The sequence below is a fragment of the Oenanthe melanoleuca genome, chromosome 6 (genome assembly GCF_029582105.1).
Source record: "Oenanthe melanoleuca isolate GR-GAL-2019-014 chromosome 6, OMel1.0, whole genome shotgun sequence".
Taxonomy (NCBI): Eukaryota; Metazoa; Chordata; class Aves; order Passeriformes; family Muscicapidae; genus Oenanthe; species Oenanthe melanoleuca.
In genome coordinates this window covers 20,199,037-20,219,531 of record NC_079340.1, presented here as the reverse complement: position 1 = coordinate 20,219,531, position 20,495 = coordinate 20,199,037, and the positions used below count along the sequence as shown (strand labels likewise).

At 37.3% G+C, this 20,495-nt stretch overlaps 1 protein-coding gene across 8 annotated transcripts in view; it reads left to right on the top strand.

Annotated features, from left to right (window-relative positions):
* Window positions 1-19,241, top strand: part of BLNK (B cell linker) — a 92,422-nt gene extending 73,181 nt beyond the window's left edge. For 4 of the 8 annotated variants that reach the window (XM_056494389.1, XM_056494387.1, XM_056494386.1 and 1 more), the window contains 18 exons: window positions 583-752; window positions 1,209-1,290; window positions 2,051-2,131; window positions 3,542-3,567; window positions 4,093-4,124; window positions 4,457-4,552; window positions 5,271-5,313; window positions 8,153-8,180; window positions 8,473-8,545; window positions 9,117-9,147; window positions 10,130-10,172; window positions 10,898-10,976; window positions 11,396-11,427; window positions 12,652-12,717; window positions 14,308-14,387; window positions 16,708-16,791; window positions 17,167-17,322; window positions 18,520-19,241. In XM_056494389.1, the coding sequence (XP_056350364.1) occupies window positions 583-752; window positions 1,209-1,290; window positions 2,051-2,131; window positions 3,542-3,567; window positions 4,093-4,124; window positions 4,457-4,552; window positions 5,271-5,313; window positions 8,153-8,180; window positions 8,473-8,545; window positions 9,117-9,147; window positions 10,130-10,172; window positions 10,898-10,976; window positions 11,396-11,427; window positions 12,652-12,717; window positions 14,308-14,387; window positions 16,708-16,791; window positions 17,167-17,322; window positions 18,520-18,639 (1,322 nt within the window). In that variant the 3' untranslated portion in view covers window positions 18,640-19,241. Of the gene's footprint in view, window positions 1-582; window positions 753-1,208; window positions 1,291-2,050; window positions 2,132-3,541; window positions 3,568-4,092; window positions 4,125-4,456; window positions 4,553-5,270; window positions 5,314-8,152; window positions 8,181-8,472; window positions 8,546-9,116; window positions 9,148-10,129; window positions 10,173-10,897; window positions 10,977-11,395; window positions 11,428-12,651; window positions 12,718-14,307; window positions 14,388-16,681; window positions 16,792-17,166; window positions 17,323-18,519 lie in introns of those variants that run through there. The other 4 variants (XM_056494388.1, XM_056494394.1, XM_056494393.1 and 1 more) reach the window with 2 other exon arrangements.
* The last annotated feature ends 1,254 nt before the right edge of the window (window positions 19,242-20,495 follow it).

The window sequence follows — 20,495 nt, the reverse complement described above, 5'->3', positions numbered from 1 at the left end:
GTGAATGAAAGTTCGCTTCAGTTAAATGATGATTCGAGACGTGGAGAAAATAAATACTGACATAATGCCTGCTTTCATTTTTGTATCATACCAGACTGTTACTGGTTGTAGAATATTCATCAAAGTGTTAAAATACCACATATGTACTCATGGAAGTTTGAACTCATAGAAGTTCATAAGCTCTTCACTTGTGTGTTCTTTGAAAAGGGAAGGACTTGTTAAAATGACAGCCCAGACAACCCAGCATAATTCATGTTCTAGTCCCACCCAGTGTGTTTTTCTCATGTCTCATATGCACTACACCACCAGCCACCACCTTTTCCCCAAGGTTAGACAGTTGTTCATACAACAGTCAGTGTCTGGGCACCCTCTGCAGCCTGGTAGAGAGGGCTAGGCTGCTGTCCTGTGCAGTGAAATAGGACTTGTTTACACACAGGTCTCAACATCAAGTCCAGCTGTGCTCAGGTCTGCCATTTGACCTGTGCTGCAGCCACAGCAAATACTTTTGCACAAGCATAGGAGAAAGTACAGAGACTAATGTGTAATTTTTACTAAAATTGTTGTTTTCTACCAAATTAAAAGACAATCGCAGTGGTAACCCACAGCTTCCTCCCATCAACAAACCTCTCCCAAGTACACCCAGTCCAGCCATGTCCAGACCAAAGAAACCATGTGTGCCATCCATGCCATTGCCATCTCCTGCTGCAAAACCAAAAGTGCCACCAAAGCCTAAGGAGTGCAGTGATGATGAGGTAAAGTTTGCAGATATACTTGTTTTAACTGTGTAAATGTCATAGCAGTGTCATGGTCTGGTCTCTTTCTTAGCCTCTGCAGTACAAATCATTTGGTACACCACTAACAGTGACCTGAGGGTACCATACTGGTTCCTAGGGGATATATGCCTGCTCTGAGTATCAAGGAGGCCATGGAATAGCTCCTGATCAGCTGTAATAAGCTGCAGGCAATGGGGAGAGACTCACCTCAAAGGCTACTCCAGGACCAGAGGGAAGGGAGGGCTTCTACACACCAGTGGAATAATTTCACAAACAGTTTTCAATCTCTGGTATTCCCTTCCACATAGGATGATAAATGTTTGAAATAGGAGTAACTGTGAAATGGCAGCTATTGTAAACTGCTGCCAGGGCTTCAGTCCCAAGAGGTTGTTGACATGATGATGTGATGGATTTTTTGTCTTGCATTTCTCATAGGATAACTACATTGTGCCAGTGGACAATGATGATGATAACTATATTGAACCCACAGAAAGCAGCATGTCGCTACCTACAAGATGTGAGTTTTAGTCATTTAAACTTACAATTATTGCTTTATTAGGAATAAGAGTGAAAAAAAGGGTCAAATTAATGTCTGTTTCTAGGGGTCAAAGTGTGGAGATGCAGCAATTAAAGTGATCACAGCCTGCAAAAAGGCAGTTGGCTCCTTTGGCTTATAACAAGGCCAAAATTATTTTTAACTTTATTGGAAGACACATTTAATTTCTGCCTCTTTCACTCAGCTATTTCAAAGTCCAGCCCTTGTGCAACCAGGAGGCTTTTTATGACATATGACCTACCTTCTCATCCAAGGGAGCAGTAGCATTAAAATTCTCTGTTTGCTGAAGTGTTTCAGGGAAAGAACAAGCATTTTGAGATTTAGTACATAAAGACTGACTTTGCTTTTATTTTTGTATTTTTTTAAATTGCATTATATATATATGTATATTTAGTTAGAGAATGAAACTATTACAGCCCAAAGGTGAAAAGTAAACAGAGAAGGGTATGTAGTTCTGCTCTCTGACATTACTGACAGTATCAAACCTCTTCACAAAGGCTGGAATACTGAATAATACTTGTTTTTTAAAATGAGAGCTGCTTTCTGACTCAGTTGATTTATTCAAGGTCACACAAAAGATTGTCATTTGGACCTATTTAATATTGATTATTATTGTATAAATGTTATATTGTTAGTTTGTTAACAGATGTGTATATATATATATAAATAGATATGTGTATATATACACATGCACAAATACATTAATAAAATATGTTTTTAGCACCTGTGAACAGATTTATGAAGACAACAAAGCCACCCCCCCCCATTTCTCCAAAGCCTTCTCTTACTTCTAATATGCAAGGTACGTGGAGCTTGCAGTGCTGTTAGAATAAAATAATGTAAGACTGTGGAATACTAAATTATGCCTGATGTATTCACACCACTAACCCTATGACATACTAAAGTAAAACAAAAATATGTTCCCCTTTAGCCTTTCTGTGTTGTAGCAGTTGCTTTGTCTAGCTTGAATAGTAAATCCATTTTAAGCGTGAATAAAACTAGAATGAGTTACTTGCCCCAATTAATTTATTTTTAGTCTTTTGCTCTAGTGGAGGAACACAAATGGATCAATACAGCAAAAAGAATTATAGGACTCAGTATGTCAGTAATCCCATATCACCATAAGAATCAAGACCCAATACTTTTAGACCATTAGACTTAGGCATATAAAAATTCTGTACAGACTGATGTCTTGTATGGCCTTTAATAAGTGTGTTCCCATTGAGGTTCTGTAAAGAGCATTTTATTTGGAAAAAGAAACAAAAGCAGAAGCAAATAAGAGGCATCCTATTTGCTTTTGTAAATTCAGATATTCTTGTTTAATCTCTCTCTGCCAACTTAGAGTTGTTTTGCATCCTATCTCACTAATTGCTTGGATATAACCTTTCAGACATGATCCAGGTTCTTTAAAAAGCTTTGCATATTCATTAGCAATGTGTTTAGCTTTAAAGTCACCAACTACACCTGTAAAGTAACATTTTTTATTAATTACTTAAGATTTCGTGAGTCATTTTCCACACATTTTAAAATGCCCTTTTCAATTTCAGCCTTTCTGTATATCAGTGTTGAGTAACAACCAGCTCCTGACAGATGCTACTAAAAAATAAAACATCTCCCCCTGGTGGGAGCTGAGACACTTGGGAGCAGTAAAGTGGTGAAACCTGACATGAAATTCACTAAAATAGGATTCTGTTTTCATTGAAGAACTGGGCATAAATAAAGATGCTGGTATTTTTTTCTTTTAAGATCTCTGAATTAAAATATACTTGTGGGTCAGAACTCAGGTGGCCATAGAAATGAGCCAGCTTGCATTTATGACTGATCTGATTTCTTCCTCCTTGAGTCAAGGAAAGGCTCAATGCTAGTACAGGTGTGATAATGCATTTTTTCCAAACTGATACAAGTGCTTGCAGAGGGGAGGGAAGGAGAAGAAGAACAAATCAATAAAAAGGTTTTGCAGTGGGAGGAAACTTGATTAATATAGTGACTGTATATCACAATTCCTGTGACTTCACATGAAGTTCCAACTAGAAGACAGGGGGTGTTGCTGCTCCAGGGTTTTGGTGGCAGATTCAAATTCTGAGCAGTTTCTCCAAGTTATTTTTCCAGAGTCAGAAGTAAAATCAGACAAATTCGGATCAGCTTTTATGGTAACATGCAGTATATTTATGCTACACTAAAGAATGCTTTTCATTTCTTCCCTGTCCTATAGAAGTCTACGAGGTTCCTGAAGAAGAGGTGAGGCCTTTCAACAGTATGACTCCCATTGCCCTCAGGCAGGGTACAAATGTGATTGAGAGAAAAGATTATCAGTCTTTCAGAAGGGAAAACTGGGAACAAATCTCTTCCTGCACTTAAAGCTTTGACACTCCCTTTTCAGAAAAGCTGGCAAACCATTTCAAAAGAGTAAATGGGAAGGAGAAAGTTTCCCAGTCCTCTGTGGTAATGATCCAATCTGTGAAGCAGCTGCCTAAGGGAATGTTTTACAGAAGCAGAACTGCAGCAGAGGAGCAGTGACAGTTCTGACACAGTAATTTTTTTCCCATTTCCTGGTACTGACATAACATATGGCCAAAGCAGATTTACTGATGTTGAGTTCTTGCCTCTCCCATCCTAATGTAGATTACCAGACAGAGCTCTAGTAGAAATCTGTATCACAGTGCAAAAATAATATCTTGATGTGGTGACATAAATAGGATCATACAAATTTATTTTATGGAATCAAAAAGTGACAAAAAAAATTAAGTGCATTTTCTCTTACAGGAAAAACCATCACCACCACCACCAGTAACCAGGTAACCCATTGCTATGAATTTTTGTGCGTTATTTTAAACTGTCAGAAAATATATTTTCTCATCTAGATACTACATGTCTGATAATTATTTCTTTAGAAGAAGTACAGTAACAGAAGAAATATATACAGTAAATATCTTTTCAGATTATCTACAAAAATATTACCATTTCTATGATCATTTCAATAACTCAAATGTAATATATATCAAAAATAAATACTCTTAAGGTTACTTTTTAGAATTTTGAGGGGGAAGGGGAGAAGAAAGAGATGTTTTCCTTATATTCACTGTTGTTAAATATAATTTTCCTTTGTTAATTAATGTTTCATTACTAGGTTCACCAAGCCACTCATGTTTATGCCTGCTCAGAATACAGAGCACTCCCACATGCACAGTGTGACCAGAGAGTCACCTAAGCAGGATACTTCCAGGTAAGTTAACAGGAGCTTTGATCAATAGGAAATATTAGCAGAGAAAAAATTCTGTTCTCTTTAATGTATAGACTTCAGACAATAGACAATTGTCAGGACACTCAAATACTAGGGATGTTAGGACAAGGTGAGAATCAAAAGCTCTCATTGCTTTGTGAACTTCTGTATTCAAGCCAATTTGCTTGAATTTTAGGGATCTGGTACACGGATAAAATATCTCTACAAGCAAGTTTAAGGTCCTATTAGCCATCTCTTCAAACTAGATCTTTTTGCAGTTGTACAAGATCGCTTGTAAAGAAACTGGGCACAGTAAATCCGTGGTTTATATCCCAAGTCTCTGGAGGAAAAGGGAAAAATAATACTTGAGTGTGCAGCATACTTCACTGTGTCCCCAGAAGCATAGAAAGCTGCTTCATAACCCCGCCTCATCTCTGGGTCATTATCTTGCAAAATATGTGCCCCCAGAAGGAGGCATCTACAATACTCTGTGTGTGAGGGTGTTTGGTGAGGTCCTGTGCAATCACAGGGGACTCAAGGTCTAGGACAGAAGCTCTTCTAGTTCCACACCAAGAGCACAGCATCACCACAACCACTGTCTGTGCAGAGCTGAAATCAAATCCATTTACTGCAGACCTCCTTCCCTCTAGATCTTAAGTCTATCTGAGCCAATTAAATAAATAAATCCTGTTCATCATAACTTACCATGTGTATTTTTCAGAAATATTTTGCCTCTCCCCAGAAGTCGTCTTCATCCAAAAACAGTGAGTAATTAATGGGCCACTCTAAAAGAATGTGTTAAATTTAGTCCCTTTTCAAATATAAGTAGATGGATCATCTATTTATTACCTGGATGAAATAACAGAAACAGATGACCAAATGTCATATTCATCTGATGTTGTGATTGTTGCCATTAATCTTTTGGACAAAAAAGCACTGGACACCTGTATTGATCCAAGAAAAAGTTCAAGTGTTTTAAGGGATATATGTCTCAGTCCACAAAAATAATTTCTTGTACTAAAAAATATGAGCTGTACTTCAGAAACCATAAGTAGCAAAGGATGATTTTGCACTTTTCCTTGAGCCTCATTCCTCTCAGATGGTGAATGATTAATGCTTTCTGAAAGTGGAAACCTTCTAAAATGTCAGGCTGGGTAGTCTGAGTAACCCGTATCACTAGAAAATGCAGTCCTTAAAGGATTAATTACCAGCCTTGGGTCCTAAGGCTGTGTTTCAGCCAGTCCTCTTCTCCCTCTGCTCTTATCCCTAGTCTGTCCCTTCCACTCTGCTGGTTTTTTTGAAGCAAACTATTTGGATACTTGTCTAACTGCAGAAATGAGCAAAAGCAAATAGTCAAAGATTATTCTTCAGACGGATTAGCTCTATAAATTGGTCTGCACCATAGCTCTACTTACAGCTGTGCCAGCTTGAGAGGGTCTGCATGAGAAGCCAGCTATCAAGAGCAGAGCAATGTAACTATGTCAGCATCTGTGCCAAAAGCTACGTGCTCAGACCTTGTCCCAGCCCTATGCTTGGAATTGTCCCCAAGAAATAATCAGTCTACCAATAACTATATTGAGAAATTAGACACTTAAAACTAGGAATTTGGGGTCATATAATAGGATTAGATGTTATGGTAACACAGTGCAGGTGGTATATGAGCACCTTATAATCTTACTTCAGTCTTTAAATTTCTAGATGTACCAAGCAGTTTGTACATACCACAGCATCAGCATTTTAGTTTCCCTTCCACCTCATCCCAAAGTTCTTCCCATTTTGATCTCTATCCTGTGGGATTCTGAACAATTCCTAAGCAGTGCAAATTTGGGATGTCTCTTTTATGAAATAGTTTGATTTCTCAGCTTTTCTTACCAATACAAGATAAGAAAAAAAACTTGAGCCTGAAGGGAGAATGTTGGACAGAAATTCCACTATCCAGTCAGCACTAAGAATACTCCTGCTTCAGAACAGACTGGAGTGCCATATTGCAGCTGAAACCTCTCCATTAATGCATTTTCAGAGCTTACATGTAAGATGGATATCATCCTAGCTTTGCAGAGAATAAAAAGAGACTGTCCTTAAGCTGGAGCCACACACTGAGTGAGTTACAGCTCCAGGATGAAGCTCCCATTCATTTATGCAATGTGTGTGTTCAGCTCCTGGGTGCTTGCAGTTCACCAGTTTGTCACAAGAGTCAGCCTAGGAAGGAGTTACCCAGTGCAGTCCAAATTTTGGGGTCCTTGCTTGTCTTGTAAGTTCCTTAACAATTTTAAACAAACACGTGGTAATGAGCATGATGTTTATCCAATGCTCTGTTGTTCCTTTCCAACCCTGGCTACAGCACACTGACAAAGCCAAAACAATAACTGAAACATCTGTTAACTGCTCCCATTCAATCTGTTGTCAGCACTAACCAACACTGATCATGTGCAGAGAACTGTAACCCTTGTTCTTCTCAAAGGCCTGAGCTGACTGGGAGAAAATTTTTGCCATGTCTCATTTCCTCAACTGCTGGGTGATGGATTATATCTCTTCAGCCAGAGAAGGATGCATTTGTCACTAACAGTAGTGAAAAAGCCGTTAGCTGGGTAGATGAAGACAGACAAATTAATAACTGGTGCCTCTTTGAAAGATACTTATCAGATGGGAGTCTTGATTCCCTAAAAGTCAAGAAATGGAAGCCAAAATTAAGCATCTCCAAAAGAAGCCAGAAAATTAGGTGGATTAGCTTCAGTTCTAGCATGGTGACAAGAGAGTCTACTAAGTTTCCTCCATTCAGTGGAAGATGTGTTTTTAGTACAGTCAAATCTCCTGCAAAATTTCTGTCTTCCAGGTCAGAAATGAAACATTAACCAAAAAGGTCTCACTGCAAAACTAAGGCCAAATTTTCTCAATGCTTGCTACAAGCAATCTCAAGATTATTAGAAAGTTCAAAATTCGATGATTGCTAAAAAATTTTCAGTTGACATCATTAAAGTATTCTGGATACTATATACCTTCTGTACAAATGTTTCTTTAAAAATTACTACAAATACCACAACCATATTGATTATTCATGTAGTTCTCATTTAATAATCAAAGAATCATTCAGGCTGAGAAACACCTCTAAGATCAAGTTTCAGCTGTTAATCCAGTACCACCGTGTTCACCACTAAACTATGTCAGTAAGTGCCACATCCACATGGCTTTTGAACACTTCCAAGGATGGTGGTTCTACCACTGCCCTGGGCAGCCCATCCCATGCCTGACCACCCTTCCAGTGAAAAAAAATTTTCTTAATATCTAATCTAAACCTCTTCTGGTGCAGCATAAGGCTATTTCCTCTTGTCCTGTCACTTGTTAGCTGGGAGAAAAGAGAAGCTTGTTACCCTCCTTTCAGGTACTTGTAGAAAGCAGTAAGGCCTCCCTGAGCCTCCTTTTCTCCAGGCTAAGCACCCCGAGCTCCTTCAGCCACTCCACATAAGACTTGTACTTCAGTCCCTTTGTTAACCTTGTTGCCCTTCCCTGCTCCATGTCCTTCTGCTAGTGAAGGACTTAAAACTGAACACAGTAATTACCTTTTTAATTCCTTCATATCAAATTTAACCTATTTTTCTATTACAGGACCATGAAGCAAACAATAATGATGAAAGTAAGTATTCAGATGAAAACACAGCAATATGAGAGGGACTCATATGCCACCAGTTATCATAATACAGCATGCAGTATGGTGTGTCAGTGTATATTTTATCTGTACAGTCAGCAATAAGCAAGAAGTGTTACTGAGCTCTTCTCTTGTATAATTAGACTGAAAATATGTTAAGAAAAAAATTAAACCAAGGGATATTTTTTACCTTTATTACATTAACACTAAAATGGCATTGAGGAAAATCCACTGTTCAGATGCAGCTCACATTGCATACTAAATATTCTTGCACCTCTAGGTCAGAGGTTCAATAACACACAAGAATCCAGATTTCCCACCGGAGCAACTCCATCTCCATTACCAAGGGGCCTGTGAGTAAAAAATGATAAAAATACTTCTTTGATGGGGATGGGTTTAATAGATTTATTAGGAGATTACTCCTCTCCTTGCCTATAACAATTAGAATTCAGAAATAATATTTATTCCTGTTTGTGAAAGATATCCTGACTAGGTAAAGGCAAGCTGTTATTTTGTTATTTCTGGAGGAATACTGTTTGTATGCCAAGTGGCCTTGCCCTTCACTGCCTGCCACTGATGGCAGATGCTGGCTGCCTTGTCTGGTTCAGTCCCATACTGCAGCACTAGCACATGCAAGCCTAGAAGTGCAGAAAGCTTTCATTAAATTCTCCTGCCCCATCCAAGTCATGTTAAGTATTGGACAGAGTTGTAGCTTCCTTGTGTAAGTACCTTTACTGAGTTGTCATATTGCACCTTTTTCCTTATTTATTCTTGTTTGTTTCTAACTGCTACAAGTATACAGTGAATCCCATCTAAGATAGAAATACCCTGAGAACCAATGAAACTGATGCTTATTTGCTAAATTAATCCATGTATCTGCTAAGTAACCAAATTCATTGTTTTTCGTTTTCTTCCATACTTCAGCAAGAAAACTTCTAATGCAGTAATTTCACCAGTAAGTTGACTTGTAATTGTATAATCAACCCAAAATTTTATTAGATTTTAAATTTATTGTAAAACTTAATTTTATCATGGGTTTGGGTACAAGACAAATGCCAAAAATACTAGGGGAAAGAGTTATGAAGACAGGAAATATTTGAATGCTATTACATGAATGAAGATCAGTGATCTTTCTGCTCAAGCAGAAAAATATTTTTATCAAAACCATGTTTGAATTCAATGCTCTAGGATGTAACAATAAGCACAGTGCATTAACTGAATAAATGAGAAATAAACAGGAAAACATGCAATTCAGAAGTATTCCCAGAATGTACAGGGCTGCCTATGAGGAATATGAATTCACTGCAAGTGATAGCTCAAGAAATATGCAGGAATTTTATCAGAATTCGTCTGAGGTTTTTCAGTAAGCATTTCATCGTTCAAAAAATATCCCAAAACTTCTTGTGGCAGAAAATAATAGGACTGGTTGAAATCTTCAAAGAAATTAATTTGAAAAATGTTTCGAAGCTGGCAGTTTATTATCATTGTTTCAAAATGAAAACAAAAAAAATTAAAACTGGTAGATTGGTTCCAGTTTTACTCTTAGCTAAACTGACAGTTTAACTTCCAGTAAACAGAAATGTGTTCAGATATTTCTGTGCATAGCTCAGGGTGAAAATCAAATTTTGATTTGCAAGTATTTGGGATAGACTTCTGATTTTTGGGCCTGAGATAAGAATGAACCATCTAGAGTTTTCTTTTTCTCCATCTATTTATACCCACAAACTGGGCTTCTTTCCTAATCTCCTTTGCAAAATCCCAAACTTCAAGGTCATACAACTAGAGGCTCTTCACAGAATGGCTATTGGCTGTGTCTCTGCCTCCTAATTCTTCCAGGATGTTGTCAATTCTAAGCTATTTCATAAAGTGTATGCATGATAAACCCTTGCTATACAAGTTGCCAGTTAATACTTGGTTGTCTTTCTCTTTTACTGCAGAAACCATGTTTACCTTCCAGAGAGACCTTAACTGCAAGTGAAGGTAAATTACAGCTCTACTGTAAAAAAGTTGAAAAATGTATATGATTTTGGTGGTTTTTTTTTTTAACTAAAAACATGAAACTAACAACACCACATTCAACTTACTGTAGGTTTTTGAGGGGTGTTTGGTTTTAGCAATTTCAAACTGGATCTGAGCAGCCTTAGTTGCACTGAATGTCATTGTTCTCTGAAAGCAGTCTCAGTAAAACTGCCGAGGTTACTGGCAGGGTAATGTACGACAGTAATGGACCAGCAGCGTGCCCGTGTAGCCCTGGAAGTGGAGAAGGGGGAAGGGAGGGACGGGTCCTGAACCCAGCCAGAATCATCTCTTATGGAGCCGACTGCTGGCAAGAGCCCATCCCTGGCACAGGCAGGAAATCCATCCCATCCCATCTCTGTGTCTGTGTGAGGTGGCAGCTCCTCCAGGCAAGGCTCAGCAGGAGCTGCTGCCTTGCTCCAGGCTGGGATGCCCCTGCCAGCCCAGCCCCTGCAGGCAGCCGGTTCCAGCACCCTCCCTCCGTGTCAGGGAGTCTCACCAAGCATCCACAGCACAGATATTTGCCTAGAATTAGTTTTAAAAAGCGGCGCCATGGCAGGCTGCCATGTAAGGATAAAAAACCAAATTTATAGCAAAGAAATCCTCCTTCACCTACTGGGACTCCCTAATCTGGGATAATATATTTCTGAAGAAATCTTGACTCTACCGTTTGTTTTCTCAAACTCCAGAAAAACCTACGGCACCAGAACGACGGCGCAATTCCAACCAGGGACTTCCACTTCCCCCCCTTCCAAGTGGTACCCAAAAGTAAGATCCCTTTCCATCCCCTTGTGAGTATTTCAGTGCACCAGCTGTGAGAGGCTCAAAGGAGAGCACTCTTTTCACTGGAGCCTTCTTGCTACTTTTTTAGAGCTGAGATTCCTAAAACCTCACAGTAGCAAAAAAATAAAGCATGGCAAATTATTTCATACAAATACTATAATCATCACCAAAAAGTATGAGGGGATATATCTGTAATAAGGTGATGGAGATTTAAAACCTGCTTAAATTCCTGCTAGTGGGATATAATTTTTTAAATACGTGCATCAGACCCATGTTTCTCAATGAACAAATGGGTGAGATGGAACACATTCTACCCCTGCATGCTTCAAATACTCAATTTTCATATTATCAGGACTGGGTACATCCTCTCAGACCTTTCTGTAATCTCTCAACATTTATTTCAGGCCTCTGCTCCAAAAGTCCTCAATACTGCCAAGTAAGTACAATTCAGTTTTTGAAACAAAATGTGATTTAAGTGTAATTTCAAGTTAATCTTTGAATTAAAATTATTTCAAAATACCTTGCATATTAATTAATTTGGAGTTAATGTATCTGTAATGCATACAAAGAGGAGGTCAAGTATCCAGGATCTTAGCTCAGCTAGTAAAATTAAGAGAGTATCTCAGGATTATTGATGGAAAATGGGTGCTTCATTTACATTTATGAATACTAAAAATTTCTAGTAAAGGCAGTTTGGGTCATTTCCCATCATAATAAAGATTCCATCAATCTTTCTTGTCACAGAAAAATCTTAAATATTACATTTCTGGGCTGCTCCAGGCTTTTGTTGCCTAGAAGACAGATTATTATTGCATTAAATTTATTCTTATTCTATGGAAGAAAAAAGAAGGTACTTTTATAATAGCAAATGCTAAAGCTCTTCTCTAAATAGTGCTTTTCAGTGTTTCAGTTCACAGCTAAAACCAAATTAGGTAATATATGTATAAACCCTTTTTGTACAGAAGTGTAAATTAGATACAACTTTTTTCTAGTTGCTTGTTAGCAGACACTTGTCTGACCTTCCTGTAAGCCCTTCACTGTACCTATTCAGAACTTACATGCTGTTCTTAGCATATCTCTTTCCTGGAAACATTTGCTTGATGCATGTTGCAATTATATCTCCTGTGCTGAGGAAGTATAATATGGTTCACATTAATGCTCCTGACTGATGCACTCAAGTTTGTCTGCTCCTGTCACACAATTGATGTGTTTCAGCTTGAAGCATAAATTCTTACTACTCCTGGAACTGTAACTATTCTTCAACACCATGTGGTGCTAAATGATGCTCTGATTAGTAAACTTTCTTTAGCATAATCCTGTTCTGTGCCAGGTCCAATAACAACTTTATAACACATACCACTGGTCCCATAATCACTAATGTCCCTTCAGCATAACCTGCCATCTTTTCTGTGTCCCCAAACAGGCCTAGAGCTAACTTCCATCTTCATCATTATAAGTATTTATTTCCCCTGTGGCACAATGTCAAATGCTCCTCTGAAGTCCAGATCAAGTACAGTACCACATTCACTCTTTGTAGAACTCTGTTATTTTATGAAAGAGCTGTAACATTTTATCTGCTTGGCTAAGATTCAGATTTTCTCTTGCTAGTTGTATCTTTACTTCCAAATCTTGATGTTATTTCCTTCATATTCTCTCCTAGGGCCTTGTGTTCTGTGGAATCAGACAAAAAGCCCTGTAGATGATCAAGTCACTTTTTCCACTTTAGGTATAGCAATTATATTTGGTATTCTTTAATCATTTGGTACCATCCTGACTAGAAAATTACATAAAATAATTGTTACCACTCCTGAATTTCACGTGCCAGTTTTTAAATTTCCCAGGTAAATATCAACTGAGCCCATCAGTTCAATTGTACTAAAGTTATTTAAGCTCTACTTCCAATTTGAATGTGGAAATTTCCACTTCTGTGCCAGAACTACTATTTGTTTAGCACCTAGATTATCTTTAAAGTCATTAAAATTCTTACTGCAGAAAGCCCTCTCATTACTTTTTTACATACAACCAAGGCATCTTTCATTACTTATTTTAATATCCTTTTGTCAAGTCTAATTTGCTAATATCACTGACTCCTGGCAGTTCTTGCTTTATGCATAGAATCTACTTTCAGCTGTAGCTTTAACAGCCAGTCAGTCAAAATTTTACAGAAAAACCAAAATCCGTAATAATGAATAGCCTTCTTCAGGTGATTATTAATTCCTTGAGAGCTGAAACTTCTCCCTACAATGTCTCCCCTCCCCTTGGGATGCAGCTTCCAGGCAGTTGCATCTCTACTACAAAAGAAGTTCTAAATGTACTTCACACAGTTGTCTTTGAGCTCTCTAGTCCAAATGAATTTTTTATTCTGGTCATTGTATGGTCTTGTCTATAACATTCTTATTGCTTTCTAAACCAATATGTAAATCAGAATTTTATTAGTGAAGATATGACAATGCAGTCTGCAGAGCACCATATCCAGAAATAGTAGCATTTGTTTCCTCAATAAGTAAAACACAAGAAAAAAAGCCTCCCATAATAACAAAATAAGTATCACTCAATTTTCAACAATGATCTGCTCTAGTGTATTAATTTGCATCCAGCAGTGTTCACAAGTATCTATAGCAAACACCTACACTCTTGGGCCAAATTCTTTTCTACCAGAAAGCAATTATCCATACTTATTTCTATCATATCATTACTATGCAACACTCAAAAAGTTTGCTTCTGATTTATTAAACTCTTAAATCTGTATTTCAGCCCTAGTAACTATTTTCAACTATGCTTTGTTATTCCAATTATAATTAAGCATTGTAATGTTTTTTATTAATTCTGCTTCTCCATTTAGCTGCCTGAACTACTTGTACATGCATACAAACAGTTCAGGTAGTCTAAATTGGTAAATAATTATCTCTGAAGTACATTCATTTTCCTGACTCCCTCACTGGTAAGGCTGCTTATCACCCTGGACTGAGCATTATTTATATCATGTTCCTGCATTTTCTTATCCATTGCTACATTCATTCACTTTGCTGGTGGAAGAGTTTTTTTCTTGTATTCTAAGTCTAGTTTTGGCTAATAACAGAATTGTTATCCAAACTGGTTTTCTCTTCATAAGCAAGGCTACCTTTTGGGCAGGCAACTGTCCCAGCACTTACATAGCATTTCCAGTAGAAAAAAAAGGTTTCCTGAGTGATATTAAAGGTCAAGTGTTTCCAGATCTTCCAAAGTTCTTGTAACAAATCAATTTCTTACATCTTGACATTACATATGTCAATAAACATATTTTGAAAACTTACATGTTCTTCGTTCTCTTTTCCAGAAGTGCCAGAAGCTGCAAACCGTTCTTTGGGTGCTTCCCCTCCTGGCAGAACTTCACCTATTTCAAGTTCTGCTGACCAGGTACAATATTAGCTAAATTCATATTACATAAATCTCCTTATCCTTTATTATAAAATAGTATTTCCACTCCTACCCCCTTTCAAAAGAAAATGACACTCCTTTTGTTGGAGGGCTTCTATGCCCCCTTTTGCAATGAGGCTTTTCTGTAGCACAAATAATCTCAATGTTAGCTTTCATTAAAATATGCTCACAACATATAGCATAGGAGAGGTTTAACAAATTGTAGAAAAATATCTAAATAGTATTATATTGGATCTTGGCACACTACACAACAAAAAAATTTAGTTTCAAGTCTTCCTGACCCTTCAGTTCATATTTGCAACATCATTGAAACAAGGAAATCTGTGGTGATGTACTTTAGTCTTTGACAGAGATGGCTATGAAGAGTTTTTAATTGCCTCCTTTGTTCTAACTTATAGCTGTACAAATTGTGTACAGGAAAAAAAGTACAGTAAGCAAACACAATGATGCTGCAGTGCCTCCCCTATGTGTTTTAGTCTCTCCCAAGTCTAGCTCCTTCCTGTTCCTTTAGACAGATCTCTTCTCATTAAAGTTAATGCTGTCAGTTTTATGGCCAATTCTTTTTTTTATGTGTTTTGTTGCAACATTAAGCTTTGAATGATCTAAGCAAATGCAAGGTTATTTTCATTTCAGTGTTATTCCCCTTACTCTCATTTTGGATGAAGGGAGACTACAAAACGCAAAAAGCCATTCTTATAAGCCTAGTAGTCACAAACAAGATAAAAATAGTTCTGTTGAATGTAAAACAAAGGCTCCATCATGCAGAATCAGTAACAGTAAGTGTTCTAAAGTCTGACATGACAAAGATAATACAACAATGAAGAACACAAAGGATTTGAAGTTCTTGAAACATTTTAACTGTATGTCATACTAGATACTTATTATAAAAATTACTTTCAAATAAGCAATCCAGAAGACTACATAATCAGCTTGTAGCAATTACATTTGTAATTTTTATGTAACAGCCATGGGCAGAAGCAGAAATTAACAGAAGATCCATTTTGTTAAAAAAATTTTAGCTTTTAGTGTTATTTTCCTAGCATATATACAGTGGTGTCATTTGCTGCAGCATCCTGCACAATACAGGTGCTCACAGATGTCATTCATTCCCATGACATTCACTCTGCTTGGTTCTCATCCAAACATTGGCAGCAGCTGTCTGCTTCCACATTATAGGCCACAGATAGTGGTAGAAGAAAGGTCTGGGGCCCATTGATTCTTTCTTTTGAACAAAGGTTTGTTCACTGGACTCATTCTCTATGTGGGCAAGTACCTTTCATATTTGCAATTCCTCTCACCCTTTCTTTTTCCAATGAATAGTGTGGCTGGAGAAATACATGGGAAATTTTTGAAGTTAAAATTATATGTTATGGCTTCAGCCAGCCTAAGAATTCAGCGCAATGCCATCAAAATTGAGGCTCTGCTCTCTCCTCGCAGTCAGCTCCCCTCCCAGCTTCTCTGTATTCCTTCCTGATCAGGCAGTGGGTTGAGCCAAATCAATAAACTGATAGAAAACTAGCTTGGCAGTCAAACATTAAAAAAGACAAAACAAAAAAGGAAAGTTTTTTTGGTTGTTTTTTTTTTCCCCTGAAAGATTAATAAAGTGAATTATCTCACTATGGGATCAGATGAGCAACAAAATGAGCACGAAGGAGAAGCCAAGACATTCCCTCTCTGGCAGCAGTAAGTCAGCTAGACCAACTCAGTTATAAAGTGCAACTTTTAATCTGTTTTGTACAGAGGTTACAAGCCTATGTAAAAATTAATTTTATCATTAAGCTTGTTACTGTAAAGCTGGAGCAAAACCTTACCCAATCTTCATGCTTGTCCAGGTGGAGACTATCATAATTGTGTTCACATACAGCATTAAGTATATGGGAAACTTAGACACCAACCAAATCCAAACACTTCAAGCTCACAATTGAGCAGCATTTAAATTGTTAATGGTCTCTTTATTCCTCAACATTTGTTCCTCTTTAAATTCTACTGGAATAGCTTCTATCTGTCTTTAAAATAGTTGAACCTGACTGCTTTCCTCTCCTCAGGGCATCTCTCTTTTGTCATTTATCAGCCTTCTATCACAAATCTGTTACCATCGTTTTGACACTCCAGTTTTTCTTTGCCCTACCTCTGTCCAACCAAAACTGTGAACTCCTGTTAAAGACTATTTTAAACTCTATGTTTTCTGCATTTTAGTTCTTCATAGCTGTCATTATTTAGCAGTAACTCCCCTACAGGCCATATTCTTTATTATTATCATTATTATTTTACAGGTGAAACATTGTTCCTCTCTTTTTAGGATGCTGGTGTTCACAGTAAAGCATGGTATGCTGCTACCTGTGATAGGAAAATGGCAGAAGATGCATTGTACCGATCAAACAAGGTAGGTCACTTTTAAAGAATGTCTGTATTACGGGGTGGGAAAAAAAAACAAACTGAAAAAAAATTAAAAGATAACCAGAAGAATTCAAAGAGCATCAGTTGCTTTGTGAACAGGTCAGAACTACTGTGTCATGCAAGTACTGTCAAACTGACAGCAATTACTGTGGTGACATTAGTTAATGCTGACTTTCATTGCAACACAAAGTTGCATTTTAGTGTAACTCAAAGACCAAAGCACTGCAGGGGAGGCTATTGCAGACTAGAGAGATGAGGAAGATCTTCTAGCTCATGCACACCCCCTTAAAAGAGGTGCAAAACCAAACTAAGTTGTTGGAAAGAAATGAGCTAAATACACTGACTACTTTTCTCTCCTTAGGATGGATCTTTTCTAATAAGGAAGAGTTCTGGACAGGACTCACGGCAACCATATACACTGGTTGTGTTTTACAACAGGAGAGTGTACAACGTTCCTATACGATTTATTGAATCAACAAGACAATATGCACTGGGCAGAGAAAAAAGTGGTGAAGAGGTGAGATGATGTGGGGGTATTTTTCCTAACAGTTTTCAATTATATACCTTTAATAAGCAAGGACTAAGATACATTGCACTATGACCAAAATGATTCTTCATGTATGAAGATAAAAATATACCCTTTATAATAACTGATCTGTCAAGCTAGAGAAACCAGTGTTATAACAGCTCCTGTACACTGTCACTAAAACCACAGATCAAATTTAAAACATAGAGCTGTTTAAATGAAGTTAACAGGGTAAGAGCTGCAGCCACTAGATAAATTTTCTGTTTATGGTCCTCCATTTATTCTCTCTAAGACTCTAGTTATGTTTCTTGGAAAATTGCAAAGAAAGAACAGCCATGTTCAAAAAAAAAAAACAAACCCTAATACTATCAAAAATGAGAATGATATTACTGTTAATACTGTTTTCACCTAAAGGAAATATTAAACTTTAGCTCTGGAGTGAAAAGATCACTGGTTATCTACTCTGCCACAGAGATAACTACTCTGATAGCAAAACAGAAACTTGGAACACAAATACCAATAAAAACAGTTTATCACTGCATAGAGCAGGCTTTTCAGCAATGTGAAAGTAAGCTTGACATAGACTAATTATCTGCCTCCCAGGCATCAGTTTTGAGATCAGAGAAAGTGTAATAGCCTTGAGCTCACCTGGTCTTCAACAAAGGGTGAAAAATGACCTCAGGATAAATAGATAATCCAAGCAAGGACCTAGCAGATTCTGGATACTAATTTACAGTGACAAACATTAAAACTGTGCAACTAGAACAGTTTTATAGATGTTACTCCTGGACATAGCCTTGCCTCTGAGGTGGCTGAACCACATCTGCCACAGCTTCTGAGCAGCCAGTCTATAGCCTACTATACCTTAAGGTAAAATGAAATGTCAGTTCACTATGGCCCACAGCAAAATCAGTGGTTCAGTTTGTGCAGGTGGCAGTCACAAATGAAAAGGAGGAGACAGCTGGTGCCTGTAATATCTTCTATTGTTTAAATCTAATCTGTTTATGACTAAAATGAGATGTAAGAGAAGGACCAGTGCTCTCACTAAAAGGCAAAGCATCTAACTTGGTAACAAGTAGTTTAACTCTTTAATTACATGAGAAGTAAAGATAAAAAGATGCAGTGATTACTGTCGATACTACAGCATTAAAGGAAGCCAGCACTCATTATTTTGTTTTCTTTATCCAGCGCTTTGACAGTGTTGCTGAAATAGTAGAGAATCATCAACGCACCTCCCTGGTTCTAATTGACAGCCAAAACAACACAAAAGACTCAACAAAACTGAAACATATTGTAAGAGTTTCTTAATTAAACTGAACTGCTAAAATGAAGACCTATTTAATCAGATCTTTCAACATACCAAGACATGGACAAGGTATTAAAGAAGAAAATCCAAAATGATGGGAAACACTGTTCAGGAACACCTACAAAGTAGTAAGAAATGCATTTCACAGAGTTCAACCCCACGTCACTTTTATAACATGCAACACAGGAAGCCAAAACAGATACACTGTCATCTGTGACAACACAGGTATCCGAAGTCACGGGAAGAACAACTGCCATACCACAGCCTGCTCCTCTGACTGAAGATAGATTTCTTAGAGGACATTTTTGTTTCACAAATAAGAATACCCACAGTGATCTACTCTTTTGATTTATGTTTACCACATATCACTGCTTTCAGCAATTTCTTTGTAAAGTGCACAGCCCCAGAAATTAGAGCAACTTGACTTAATGTACCACTGTGCACAAGTTGAAAATAGGACTGTATTTTGAGATTGTGGCAATAAATCCACCTGAATGTTTTAGATTTAGGGACATGTGTTGTACTTTCCCTCAGCTTCACCCTGTTTCACTGATGTTTTTGTTTGTATTTTCAAATGTACAAATAAAATTTAAACATACTATAAGTTCAACAAATACTGGACTGCATTTCTTAGTACCCTTCCAGCAAGAAAGCATCAATTCACTACTGTTGATGTTTTAATGTATATATTTGTATGTGCTCCTTCACAATTTATAAACAGTATCACTTTTTACAGCTCTATCTCATATAGATATATATATATATACACACACATATAATTTGGCTTAATACCTCTCAAATCTTTGTCTTCAAATTACCTACTGCTGGTGATCCAGATGCACTGTATCATTGCTAAAGTAATTACTCACTCAGTTTTTGCTGAATTACTGTTTATGGAGACACACACAGGAAAAAAACTTTTATGTGATAGCCTGTTCTATCACAATGGTTTACTTACTGTATTATTATGAACCAAGTAAACTTCCACAAATGTTCAAGTGGTGAAAATTAATTTGATAAATGTATAAATTGCATCAAAACTTCTGGAAGCAATTGTTAATTAGTTTGAGCACTGTTTGATTTCACTGGACCTGAAGACTCATCCATCTTTAAGGTATTTTCCAAAACTGGCACTTCATATGCACCTACTTTGTTCTTTTTGTTCCAAATTAGGCAGTGTTCTCTAGCACTATATTCAAGATATTAAAGGCAAGACTGAGTCAAGACCTGCAAAGTCTCAGCAAGTCACTTTGGGCCATAGTGTAGCTGTATTCTGCAACTACCTTCTTGTGCTTTTGATCAGTTGCTTCTAAAAGTCATGCACCTGTCTTCTAGAAAGAACTGTACACCACTGCCAGTGCTCAGCACATGGCTACCTATGTACCTTGAGGCATCTCAGCTTCCTCTCTGCAAAACAGGCAATACTTACCCAAGTATTGTAAGTTGGTAAGATACTGGAAGTAAGAAATAATGTTTACAGACTAAGAAACAATGTTTACAGACTTCACACAAGCCTACCTATGACAGCCATTTACAGTCTGACATAAGGGCTATGTCTAGGATATTGCTCAGTTTGTATTGGTTTTATATTAATACTATGCTTAATACTACTGAAATGTTTAGAACATTAAAATTGCAAAGTCAAGGTGTCAAAATTAACCAAAAGTTAGTAGTGCCTGCAAGCTTAATTTACTCCTTCTACAGGCATACTTTTATATTATTTAGCTACTTTAAGCATTACTTTAGAAGCTATTTCAAGCAATACTCATAATGGAAGAACTCTGAAAAAGTAGCCAGAGAGTATTTAACTTCCTTTGCATTCATGTACTGAATAGTATTTAAACTTGGTACTAACAGT